Source organism: Tupaia chinensis, unplaced genomic scaffold, assembly GCF_000334495.1.
Source record: "Tupaia chinensis unplaced genomic scaffold, TupChi_1.0 Scaffold000248_1, whole genome shotgun sequence".
Lineage (NCBI taxonomy): Eukaryota > Metazoa > Chordata > Mammalia > Scandentia > Tupaiidae > Tupaia > Tupaia belangeri.
The window spans coordinates 4,289,265-4,302,601 of record NW_006159726.1 but is presented as its reverse complement, the minus strand read 5'-3'; the positions used below and the strand labels follow the sequence as shown (position 1 = coordinate 4,302,601).

The 13,337-nt window shown below is 38.3% G+C and overlaps 2 protein-coding genes across 15 annotated transcripts in view; one reads left to right on the top strand and one right to left on the bottom strand.

The window, feature by feature from the left end:
- Positions 1-6,505, top strand: part of GPR34 (G protein-coupled receptor 34) — an 8,994-nt gene extending 2,489 nt beyond the window's left edge. The window contains exons 2-3 of one of the 3 annotated variants that reach the window (XM_006148875.3): positions 810-906; positions 4,786-6,505. In XM_006148875.3, the coding sequence (XP_006148937.1) occupies positions 4,871-5,992 (1,122 nt within the window). In that variant the 5' untranslated portion in view covers positions 810-906; positions 4,786-4,870 and the 3' untranslated portion in view covers positions 5,993-6,505. Of the gene's footprint in view, positions 1-809; positions 907-1,990; positions 2,029-4,785 lie in introns of those variants that run through there. The other 2 variants (XM_006148876.3, XM_006148874.3) reach the window with 2 other exon arrangements.
- Positions 1-13,337, bottom strand: part of CASK (calcium/calmodulin dependent serine protein kinase) — a 465,298-nt gene that overhangs the window by 174,988 nt on the left and 276,973 nt on the right. The window lies entirely within an intron of this gene.

The following is a 13,337-nucleotide window of genomic DNA, read 5'->3' as shown; positions in this document are numbered from 1 at the left end:
GCCCCCCCCCCCCCCCAACCCAATAGCCCAAGGGTCCAATTCTGACTGCACACTAGAATCCCCTGAAGAACTTTTAAAGAAACCAGTGCCTGTGGCCATTCCAGACCAATTAAATCAGTATACCTGGGGCAGGAGCCAGACACTGATACATTTAAAAAGCCCTCAAGAGAATTCTAATATGCGGCCAGGATTGGGAACCATTGAGAATCCCCTCTACAGAGTACCCAATTGGTTGTAGTCTTGAAAATCTCCAGTGGTAAGACCCCTATTGCTTCCCCCAAAAGATAATGTTGTTCTATAAGAGTATTTCCTTAAAAGGAGGCAACATCTGTCTGTGAAATTTCTATCACTGGGCCTTGTTCTGCTTTCTGAAGATACGTATAACAAGGTGAAACCTTTTTCTCCGTGGCCTTGTAAAGTGTTCCCATTGTCAGGGTAAGAGGCCTATTTCCTCAATTTGCTTCTATGATGTCAACTGAGCTCCTCTTCTCCCCGTGGGTCTGTACTTTTTTCTAAGTGTGCAACAAACACTGTGTTCTAGATGAGACCCTGCTAGCTTGGGACAGAACCAGCTTAGTGGTAACAATGTTCATTTCAGACACTATATATCTAGGGATTCAACCACAAGTGGGGTTAGTTTTTGTTGTAGCCACATCACACTACTGATAGAACAATCACAATTGTGTTTCTGCTGATGCAGCTGAAGCCCTTTCTGTATGTGCACAGTTCATTTGAATATCCACGTGCATATCTTCACATATATTTCTACTATATTCTCTCTTTCATTCAACAATATTTATCGTGCTAAGCACTTGGCATGAGAGGCAAACAAAACTGACTTGGTTCTCAACCCAAATGGAGTTTAAAATCCAGCACAGAAGGAAAACACCCAAGTAACTGTTACAGGTGAGTTATTTAAGTCATTTCAGCTACCTGAGCTCTCAGAGCCATATTTATTTCTTGTGCCTCAATTCCCTTTCACTAGCTGACAGGCTGTATTTCTACCTGAACCTCTGAGAGTTCCCTGTCACCATACAACCCAGGTTCCTATGCAGCCACCCTCTCTGTCTTCCTGGAAATGCAAATTGTTATTATCGGTTTCATTTCTGGCAGACTGCCATTCTCTCTAGATTATACTTTCCTTTCAGAATTTCAGATCACAAGAAACACAGCTGAATGTTTCTATAAATTTTGTGAAATCTACCTCCCTGCAGTTGACACACGTGACAGACTAGACTCAGTCTTCTTCCCTGTCTTTCCTTCTCCCTTCACTGTCCTGGTCTTTGGAGACAGACTGTATCAGGGATTACATCATTTCCTCTCCATCAGCCAGTTCCTCTTCCTTGGGATCAACACCCTAACCTTCACAAAACTTTAAACCTGAATGTTATCCTCTACCAAAACAGTTTCTTCTTGATCAAATTATAGAGTTTTTTTTTTTTTTTTAAGTTAGATTGGGGACCAGCACTTGATGTCATGGCTATGTTGCTGGACTCCCATGTAGTTGACCACGGTTCAAGTCCCAGACCTGGTGGCTTAAACTCACGCCAGGGCACATGTGCGTGTGTACACAAAACCCAGAGAAGAAAATGGAGTAGAAGGGATTGTGGCATAGCCATCCCCCTTGGGGGGTGATTTCTCACTTTCTGTCTCTCTGTCTCTCTCTGTCTTTCTGGCAAGCACATGCACCCTACAGCAAAAACCTCTCAAAAAAAAAAACTAGATTAAAAAAAATATGGATATATCTGTATATAATATGGCATCAGGAAATGAATTAGTGTATTTCAAGACCACTTTACATTATAGCATCCAGGGTTAGAATGTACACTCCTACAAAAATGTTGAGAGCAGGGTCTGTATCTTATTCAGCTTCATTTTTCAAGTGTGAAATATTTACTAAAATGAGATTAATCACAAGTGTTTTTGAAGCTTTTAACTTATCTTTTTTAGGTTTTTGTCACAGAGTGCATGTACTCACTGGAGAAACAGAGGCAGAGAGAGAGAAAGAGAGAGTGAGAGAGAGAAGGGGTAAGTGAGACCCTGCAGGGGGGACAGCCATGCCACAAACAATCCTTTCTTCTTCTTCTTCTTTTCTTTTTTTTTTTGGGAGTTTTTATCTGAGGGCTTGTGCACTCCTGAGGGGGTAGAGAGAGGATCATAAGAGGGAAAGTGAGAAATCATCCCTTGGGTTTGGCCATGCTGCAATTCCTTCTCCTCTATTCTCCTGGAATCTGGGGCATGCACACACATGCACCCAGCTTGATTTTCAAACCACTAGGACTGGGACTTGAACTGCAGTTGACCATGTGGGAGTCCAGCAACGTAACTGCTCCACCATCTGCTGGCCCTTAATCACTTCTCCTTAATTCTCCTCTTGGGAGTTTCGGCATGCATGCACACGGGCCTGGTGTATTTATCCAGCCACCAGGTCAAGACTTGAACTATGCAGTCAGCCATGTGGGATTTAGCACCTTAACCACTATGCCACCTGCTGCCCCTTTTAACTTTTATTGAGCACTTGTTATATGACAGGATTAAGTTCTTCATATGAATTTTCATTCTTTTTTTTTTTTTTTTTTTTTGCTATAGGGCACATATACTCACCAGAAAGACAGAGAGAGACAGAAAGCGAGAAATCACCCCCTAGAGGGGATGGCCACACTGTAATCCCTTCTCCTCCATTTTCCTCTTGGGATCTTGGGCACACATGCACACACGCCCAGCATGAGTTTAAGCCACCAGGTCCAGGACCCGAACCGTGGTCAACTACATGGGAGTCCAGCAACATGGCTATTACACCAAGTGCTGGTCCCGAATTTTCATTCTTACAAGAGAAAACTGAGACTTAGAAAAGACTGTCATTTGCCTTTGATCACATAATAAATTAAGGTATGATATTGAAAGCCTTGCTCTGGACATCCAAACATGATGCCTGCTGAAAGGCTGCTGTTTGTGGCGAAACAGGCCAGCCACTGTAGGAAAGGCATGTGATGAGACCTCCTGGAGCCCTCTCCTGACTTCTAGCTCTTTAAGGTGAGCTCCCTGACAGAACTCTTCACCGGAAAGGGTCAATAACGGGTAGCATTGCAAACATTGTCTGCCACCACAAATGACAAGTGGAATTCACATGCGATCTCTTAGAAGGTTGTAATTAAGAGTCCTAATTACCTAAACCAGGGCATATTTAAGCTTCAGCCAGTTACTTCTTTTAAAAATTATTTATTTATTTATTTATTTATTTATTTTTACATGAGTTTTGCCAGAGAAAGACAGACAGAGAGAGAGAGAAAGCTGTCAGCTCCAGGACTCAAACCGTGGTAGACGATGTGGGAATTCCAGCGCCTTAACCACCATGCCACCCAGACTACACCTCTTGTTTCCCATCTACATTATCACTCTATGCTGCTGGGTCAGGGGTAGTTAACTGGTAGGGGCCACCTGACTTGGTTTAGTTTGGCTACTTTCTTCTCCTGCGCAATGTTATAAGAACCTCTGTGACTGGGCAGGTCCTAGCTCACCTGGCCTATTATGTTAATTGCATGCCCTTCTTTTTTTTATTTTTTGGAGAGGTTTTTGCTATAGAGTGTGTATGCTCACTGGAGATAGAGAGAAATGGAGAGAAAGTGAGAAATCACCCCCGTGAGGAGGAGGGCCATACTGCAATCTCTTCTCCATTTTCTTCTTGGGATTTTGGGCATGCACATACACTCACCCAGTGTGAGGTTCAAGCCACCAGCTCTGGCACTTAAACTGCGGTTGGCACGTGTGGTTGGCACCTTAACCACTATGTCACCTGCTGGCCCTTCTAGGCAAATGACTTTAATATCCCTATGTTGGCCCTAGGTTGAAAAGAAATTTAGGACCCTCTCCCCAGTTCCCACCATGTAATAATGTTTCCACCATGGAATAAGAGATCGCCACAGCTTATCCATCACATGCCACGTACAAATGAATGAATGACACATATGAGGGAAAGGGTCAAGGCAGGAAGTGGTTCTGAAGCTGGGCAGAGCCATCAGTGGACCCAGCTCACTCATGGCTATAAGAACCTTTAGGGGGACCAGCAGTTGGCATAATGGCTATGCTGCTGTACTCCCATGTAGTTGACCACGGTTCGAGTCCTGGACCCGGTGGCTTAAACTCACGCCAGGTGCTTGTGCGTGCGTGCCCAAGATCCCGAGAGGAGAAAGGAGGAGAAGGAATTGCGGCGTGGCCATCCCCCTGAGGGGGTGATTTCTCCCTTTCTGTCTCTCTCTGTCTTTCTGGTGAGTGCATGTGCCCTATAGCAAAAATCTCTAAAAAAAAAAAAAAAAAAAAAAAAATGGGAACCTTTAGGGAAACTGTTCATCTTTCAAAAATATGAGCTTTTGTTTCTCTTCACCTCCATCTCTGTTCCTATAACGACCTCCCTGAGGAAAAATGATCTCATAGTTCAGCTATTTATTTTAACTTATTAAATGACACAAACCTTGCACATATGTCACAGCATAGGAGAGACATATTAGGTGTCTTCAAAACGTTCATGGAGATGCATATTAGGGAAAAACTATGCAGGGATTTCAAGATTTTTTACACTGAAATAAACTCACGCTTTAATTTCATTTTCCATGAACTTTATAAATTGCTTCCCCGCCCCCATGGTGTAGATATTCAAATGGTTCAAGGTAAGAGAAAAGTAAAGTTTCTGGTAATGTCTGAAAACAAATAATTTATTGTTTACACTTTGAGTTAAAAGTAACTGTTACTAAGCTAGGAAGTGACTCAGTGTTTGGCATTTTGTTGTAGGAAAAAAATCTGAAGACATAAAGAACTACACACAAGGAACATGTCACTTGGCACCTTCACTTTTTGATCCTCACACACCGTGACCATGACGACTACTTCAATCAGCAGCTGGCCTTGCTCCTCCCACGGAATGCGCTTTATAACTAATCACGGCGACCAATCACCCAAAAATCTCTCAGAAGCATCAAATGTAACCTGCTTCATAGATGACAAATTACTATCCACTGTGTTAGCAACATTCTATTCTGTTATTTTCATCATCGGACTGGTTGGGAACATAATCGCCCTCTACGTATTTCTGGGAATTCACCGCAAAAGAAATTCCATTCAAATCTATCTGCTGAATGTAGCCATTGCAGACCTTCTACTCATCTTCTGTCTTCCTTTCCGAATAATGTATCATATTAACCAAAACACATGGACACTAGGTGTAATTCTTTGCAAGATTGTGGGAACGCTATTTTATATGAACATGTATATTAGCATTATTTTGCTTGGATTCATCAGCTTGGATCGCTACATAAAGATTAACCGGTCAATACAACAACGGAAGGCAATTACAACCAAACAAAGTATTTATGTTTGCTGTACAGTATGGACAGTTGCTCTTGCTGGATTTTTAACTTTGATTATTTTAACGCCTAAGAAAGGAGACCATAATTCCACAATGTGTTTCCATTATAGAGATAAGAAGGATGCAAAAGGAGAAGCAATTTTCAACTATGTTCTTGTGGTAATGTTCTGGCTAATTTTCCTACTAATAATCCTTTCATATATTAAGATCGGCAAGAACCTACTGAGGATTTCTAAAAGGAGGTCAAAATTTCCTAATTCTGGTAAATATGCCACTACAGCCCGGAATTCCTTTATCGTACTTATCATTTTTACTATCTGTTTTGTTCCCTATCATGCCTTTCGATTCATCTACATTTCTTCACAGCTACATCCACCACCGTGCTACTGGAAGGACATTGTTCACAAAACCAACGAGATCATGCTGGTTCTCTCATCTTTCAACAGTTGCTTAGATCCTGTCATGTATTTCCTGATGTCCAGTAACATTCGCAAAATAATGTGCCAACTTCTTTTCAGACGATTTCAAGGCGAATCAAGCAGGAGTGAAAGCACTTCAGAATTTAAGCCAGGATACTCCCTGCATGAGACATCTGCAACAACTAAAATGCAGACTAGTTCTAAAGACACTTGAGGTAAACATTCCAGAAAGACTGATACAACCCAGCCTCTTAACTCCTTGAAGAACTAAAAACTTACGAAACAAAGCTCTAGTATTCACAAAACTGAGATCTTCTCAAAGCTCTGTATTTGTGACGATTTCATTTGCTTAATTGTAGACTATTTCAAGGCAAAGAAAAGCGTATACTCATCACTAGATTTTAAATCTGTATGTAAAATCTTTTCAAAATACATTAAGCTAACACTCTTAGATTATAAAGTTAAGTGAGATTCATGAATTTAAAAACAAAATAATTAAAGGAAGTGAGATAGTTTTTCAAGTCACTAACATACTTATTAAAATCAAGCACTTGATTCTAATTTAAAGTATGTTTAAAAGTAAGAAAGATGATTGGGGACTGACTTAAAATGTCAGAAAATATATGTTCATTTGGTATTTAAGAAGCTTGTATGATTTGCCACTATACTAAATTATGGCTAAGCCTCAATAACAGATAAAATGATAATTAATAAAATTCCAATAATATCTCTCACTAGCTATCCTTGCTTATATAAAAATGGAATTTAAATACTGTATCATAAAAATCAAACGAGTAAGTTAAGAATTCATAGCCTAGAAAGGACTTAAAACCATACCTTACTTAAAATAGATTATGAATGATTCAGCCATCTCAGCTACACTTTGATAAGAGTAAAACTAAAGATGTGCACGTCCTATGAGCCAGCGAGTCTCTTACAAGGCAAAGTGTGTGTGTGTGTGTGTGTGTGTGTGTATCTTACACAATCACCCAAATATGTACACAAAAAACATATGAAGTGATGCTCAATCAACTATTGTTCATAATTCTAAACAGTTGGAAACAACTTAAGCATGTGACAGCAAAGGCATGGAGAACTGTGGTTTATTGACAAAATGAACTACACCCACATGCATCAACACGGGGAAATTGCAAAAATAATGTTGAGTAAAAAAACTCCAAAAATCTACACGAAATTGCAAAAGGACATATACAACATGAAATCATGTATATATAATGTGGACACCCATAAAGCTAAATACCATGCTTCGTATGGATCTATACCTATACAATAAAAATACAAAAACATGCATGTAATATATACAACGGGCATTCCAACTTAAAGCTAATGGTTATATCTAGAGAGATGAGAAGCAATCATGGCAAAGTGTTAATGTCTATTATATCTTGGTGGTAGGTACACAGGTAGTTGTTATATTATCTTTGGTAAACGTTTGGGGGGTTCAAATATTTCATAACAATAAAGAAAACCTGTAGATTAGAATGAAAAGACAACTCTAAAATTTTCACGTATGTTCAAAAATAACTGGACAGTAAACTCTAAGAGAGCTTTATCTTCATTTAGTCCCTGGGCTTAGTGTGTTACTTGGCACAATACTGATACATATTTGTCCAATAACTGAATAAATGAATGAATTGAAAAATGGATGTGAGAGAGAGACAGTGAAAAGGAAGGGGTGCTTTAAAAAATGGAATATTCTTAGGTTTTTCTTTTAGTCATTCTATCTGGGTATAGCTATATAGAACATTAAACATTTGCAATCTGGGGGACAGGGAGGGTGTCATTAAGCAAACATTCTTGAAAGTTTGCTTAGCACTTTCCCGGTTCTTTGGTCATACAGAGAACCAGAATGTTGTTAATTAATTATACAAACGACAAACTCCAAGGATCCATTCCTAAGTTTCTATAGTATAAGAAACAGTGTAAGAATTTTTAAAAAAATAATCAGAGTATTCCTTAAAGCTTATAGTAGGCAATTGCTATTGTTGGAATAAATGGTAAAGAAGATGAAGATTTTTTGTTAGAGCTGAATTTATTTTAATAATATTTGGTGCTCATGTAACCATATTTCAACAAGCACACACAAGTGGTTGAATCAAAGCAAAAGTATATTTAAAATATATGTAACATTTAGGATAAAAGCTGAAATTTATAGAAAATTAGAGCTTCATGAAAAATATTACATTAATTATTTTGTCCCTACAATGTTAACAAATACCATCTAAATGAAATTCAGCATTTTTATTTGTATGATTTTAAATTATAAAATTATTAATTTCCCTTCATGTCCTGGTAAACATTTTCTATCCCTCCCCATCTCTACTGCAAAAATAGTTCGAACAGTTATAGTACTTCTTATTAGTTTTAAAGAACAGTTGTAGAAGCTATTGCATTTTTTTATTAAATAGGATGATCCCTATAAAGTTCTGCACAATGGCGTTCTTAAATTTTTTAAAAGTCTACTGAATTAATTCATGCTATAATATTATTTACAGTAAAATGAATTTTGATAAAAGTCAATCTTCTATACTCTCATAACAGATTATTTAGTGATAGAAATTTCTAACCTGAATTCTGAAAATGTTTCTAAATTTATAGAAAAATATGCTACTACTTACCAATTTAAAGCTATTCATTATATATAATCTTTTATTTCTTACTGAGCATTAGTGTATGCAAGCAGGAAACACTGTTCCTACCTCCTCTAACCCAGGGTTTAGTTCTAGAAGCACACAGAAAAAGGAAATTCAAAAGTATATATGTAGCCTCACCTTGCAAAAGACCTTCAGAAAAGTTTCTAAACAACATCTCACATGTGCAAACCCAAACAAGGGCAAAATGAACTGCCTGGGTGCCAGAGAGAGAGAGAGAGAGAGAGAGAGAGAGAGAGACTTCAATGCTGAATATTCTGTTGGTTTTTAGAAAAGTACTTTGAGCAAAACCAGGTTTAATCTTGAATTTCTAAGATCAGGTCAGTAGAAAAAATTCACATGATGGGAAAAATCATTTGGTAGGCTGCAATGCAGAGACTGAATGTAAAAAAGAAATGAATTAATTAAAACAAAAAGCAACCCCTTTAAAAAACTTTGAAAAAAAGAAGAAAAAGATCATTTTCTTCTAACACTGAAGGTTTAATTTTCAGTTTCTTAAAGTGAATTCTGCACTCCTGCTGATACTAAAGTATAACTAATATAATTACAACTATTTGAACCAAAGTCTTACTGAAAGTTATCCACAAGAGTAAACAGCATGAAATAAGAGTTCTCTCAACAGTCAAGCTGGATGCTGTAGAAAGATGTTAATGGGCTAATTATTTTTCAGGCTTTGGAAATATAATGGAAACTTACTTTACCAGATACTGCACTATATTCCTATCCTTCCACAAGGAAAAGGCTGGGGTGCAGATGCAACAACATACGCATCAGGGGAACAGAATACACATTGCTAAGTAGACCCCGGATGATATGTGAAGAGTATACAACACATTAGTGGCTCTCAAAGGGGTTGGGGTAAGAACAAAGACCTAAGATTCTGTCAGGCAAGATGTGTTAGGAACTTGCATAGATAGGGTTAAAGCTATTTTTGAAAAGGATTCCAGGTGACTCTGATATACTCTCTTCCCTCGGAGAGAGAATCTCTGCAAATAAAGGAAGGAACACAAAAAGGATTAGGGAAGGAAGGAATGGATTAAAAAAGAGTGCTGTGCCTATTTAAAAAAAAAACCCAATTACAGCTTCACCTTGTATCTCATCAAAAAAAATTACACGTGGATTAAAGAACTAAATCTAAAATAATGAGACCATTAAAAGATTCAAAACTACGTCAGTGACTAACTCATCTGATGAGAAAGAACTTTCTATTAATAAATTGATAGCAGTAACTATAGGAAAAGTTCATAGATTTGACTAAAAAGTTTAGATTCAAAGATTTTTCTTTGTCAGAAACCAAAGAAATAAAAGCAAAAGCACGAAGCGGGAAAAATACTCATAACAGGTCTGAAATTTACTGGAGAGCCTTGTGTGTCAAGTACCAACACTATACCCTTGTAAAGAAACTCGTATTTTTTTTTTAAAAAAGTTTATTCACATATTTGTCCTAAGAGAGACAGAAAGACTGGGGTTGGGGGGTAGGAGAGCATATGTGTGCGTGCTAGAGAGACACAGTCAGCTCCAACAGGGTCACCACACCATTATGTCCCCCCAGTCTCAGCCTGCCCAGGTCATAGACGTGTGCTTGCCCAGGGTGCTTGGAGAGGTCCCAGGACATGAACTCAGGGCCTCACCCATGTGGTCAAGTTGCACAATGACTGTGCTACCATCTGGCCCAAGACGCTTTCTTTTGATTGGAAGAAAACATTTAAAAACGCAAAATATACTCTGAATTGTGTCCACTCAGAGGAGAGAGAAACTACAGCACACTCTCAACTGAATTAAACACAGCTACATGGTCCAGTAGAGGGGCTGCTGAAGACCTCAGTTCAGTCTGGTTTTCAGGCGAAGACCCGAGAGCTGATTGGGTGATGGTAAAAATGGGTACAGAATGGGAAAGGAGGTGGTACTAGGTCTGTCTTACACTTCTACTTTGCCTATTTCCCCGCTTCGAGTCCATATGAAAGAGAATGGAAGCACAGTAAGCTTTGTTCACGTGTCCCTCACTGTGCTAGATGCTTCACACACACTGTTGTCACTTAATTTTCACTGCATTGTGTGATATATGCAGCAACTGTATTTTATATGTGAAAGTATACAAGTTGATAAACTTCTGATGCACAGACATTGTCTTTCCTAAGACAATGCTTTTTATTTTCATTTTTGTTTCATTCTGCTCAAGTCAGCGATGACTGCAGAGATATCTTTTATTCATTTATTTATTTTTTTAAAGTAAGTTGCCATCAATATGTATTCGGGCAAAAATTCTGCTTACCACTCATCAAAATTGTATAATGTCAGGGAAATAATAATCCTCAGGACTGGCTTTTCTAGCTATCATATATTTTTACATTCTCTGCAAGTTCTATCTGAAAACATGGACAATCCAGAAAAACTCATACAAATTGGATAGAAGAAAAAAATGGAATAAAATGAGAGCATCTTAACCTTATTGATTTTGCTTCTGGCCCACGAAATGCATAAAGAACCATCATAAGATGATCTTTGGAAAAAGTTTCTAATTATGGTTTGGATACAGATGTCGATGTACAGAATCTTTCTGCTTTAATAAACCATGCAAGTTATTTCAGGAGCAACAGTTAACTGCTACAGCTATTCTCCGGTTTCATAATTTCACATATATTTTTTTGGTTATAAGACATTTTTAAAAGGAACCAGCAAATGGTGCAGTGGTTTTATTACTGGACATCCACTTGGCCAACCGTGATTTGAGTCCCAGACCTGGCGGCTTGAAACTCACACCAGGCATGTGTGTGTGCATGCCCAAAATTCCAAGAGGACACTGGAGGAGAAGGATTGTAGAATGGCTATTCTCTCTGGAGGGTGATTTCTTGCTTTCTGTTTCTCTGGAGAGCACATATCCCTTAGAGCAAAAATCTATCTCTAAAAAACCCCCAAAAACCGAAAATAAAAAAATAAAAATTCTAACATACACAAAGGGAAAACTCAACATAACAAATGGCTAAGCAACTATCACTAAAACTGAACAGATGTTAACCTTTAGACTTTACTTACTTAAAAGTTCTCTTGTACCTATATGCAAAATCCAAAAAGTTAGATATACTAAAGCTCACCTCCAATCCTTCCCCAAGGAAGTGTCTTTCCTGAAGCTGAAGTATATTATTCTGATACGGTTTTGTACTTTTACAATATACATAATAATATGCACTGTTTTAAAAACGTACAGAAATGGTGTTTGTTACTTTTTTTGTATTTTTTCACTCAAATTATGTTTATGCTGATATTATAGATGTATGCCTTTTAAATTTAAAGTGCAAGAGAAAGTGTAAGCGCTAAGCGCCCTTCATAGGGTTCAGTCATTGGCACGGTCTTCTTCCTCCAGTCCTCCAGCCTGCTAGAACCCTGGGCAGATGTTCGACTAGAGACTGACACTGTGGTTGGCATGTGGTTTCCAGTTCCGCAGTCCACTAAGCTATGGATTGCACCACAGAGGCTGGGCTGATTCATGCAGGTCTTATTCATATATTTTCACGGATGTACTATTTTACTATATGAATAAACAACAGTTCATTTCTCCATTTTCCCTGACAATTGGGAACTTAGGTTGTTTCCACCATGAGATATCATGCTCAAGTTAAATGTTTTGTATACCTTATATCCATGTGTAGAGTTTCTCTATGGTTGACACACAGAAGTAGAAATGCCAGGGGGTGAGCAGGTGGCATGGTGGTTAGGGCACTGGACTCCTACATGGCTGACTGTGGTTTGAGTTCGAACCTGGTGGCTTGCTTTCTCACTTTCCCTCTCTCTTTCTCTGATGACTATAGCAAGTTAAACACATTTCTAACAGGGGATCAGTAGATCATTAAGAATAAAAAAAAAATAAATAATAAATAAATAAATAAAAAAAATAATTCTTATGAAAAAAATGTAGAAATGTTTTGCTTATAAGGATATGCATATTTTTAATTGATCTTGTTTCTTACAAATTGCTTTCCAAAGTGATTTCACCAATTTATCTACCTATCCCACCACTTGGCAGAAATGACTTCTTGTTTACCCATGTCTTTATCAACACTTGGCTTTAAAAGGTTTACTAATTTTTGCCAATCTGGTAGGTGTAAGATGCTATCTCATTGGAGTTTTAGTTTGCATTTTTATAATCAGAAGTGAAACTATCATTTCATATTTTCCTTTTTTGCTCATTCAGGTTTCCTTCTTGGGTGAATGGTCTGTTCACACCTACAGCTCTCCCATTACTTCTTTTCCTTAAAGAGTTGCTTATCTTTCCTTCATTCCTTTCTTTTTTAATTTCTTTAATCATTCAAGTGGTTTTTGTATATCCTGGATACTAATCCTACATCGTTTCTAAGGGTTGCAAATAACTTCTACCAGTGTGCACTCGTCTTTTACTTTGCTCAGTGGTTTTGTTGCCAGAGCACAGAAACAAAGCAAAAAATATTTTCTTTCTTTTTTCTTGGAGAGGTTTTTCTTTGTTACAGGGTGTGTGCGCTCGCCAGAGAGACAGAGAAAGACAGACAGAAAGCGAGAAATCACCCCTCAGGGGGGATGGCCATGGCACAATCTCTTCTCCTCCATTCTCCTCTTGGGATCTTGGGCACGCACACGTGCCTGGCGTGAGTTTAAGCCACCGGGTCAAAGACTTGAACCGTGGTCGACTACATGGGAGTTCAGCGACATAGCCATTACACTAACTGCTTGTCCCCTCCAAAATATTTTCTTAAATGTAGATAACCACTGCTCTTTTAATATACTTTCCTCAGGACCAAGATAAACAATGTGTAGATGAAATGATCCATAACCAGGCAGCTTGGCATTTGCATTATAAATAGTACATAGGAGTCCAAATGAGGAATTCCCTGAGAATGTGGAAAAGAGAATATTTTC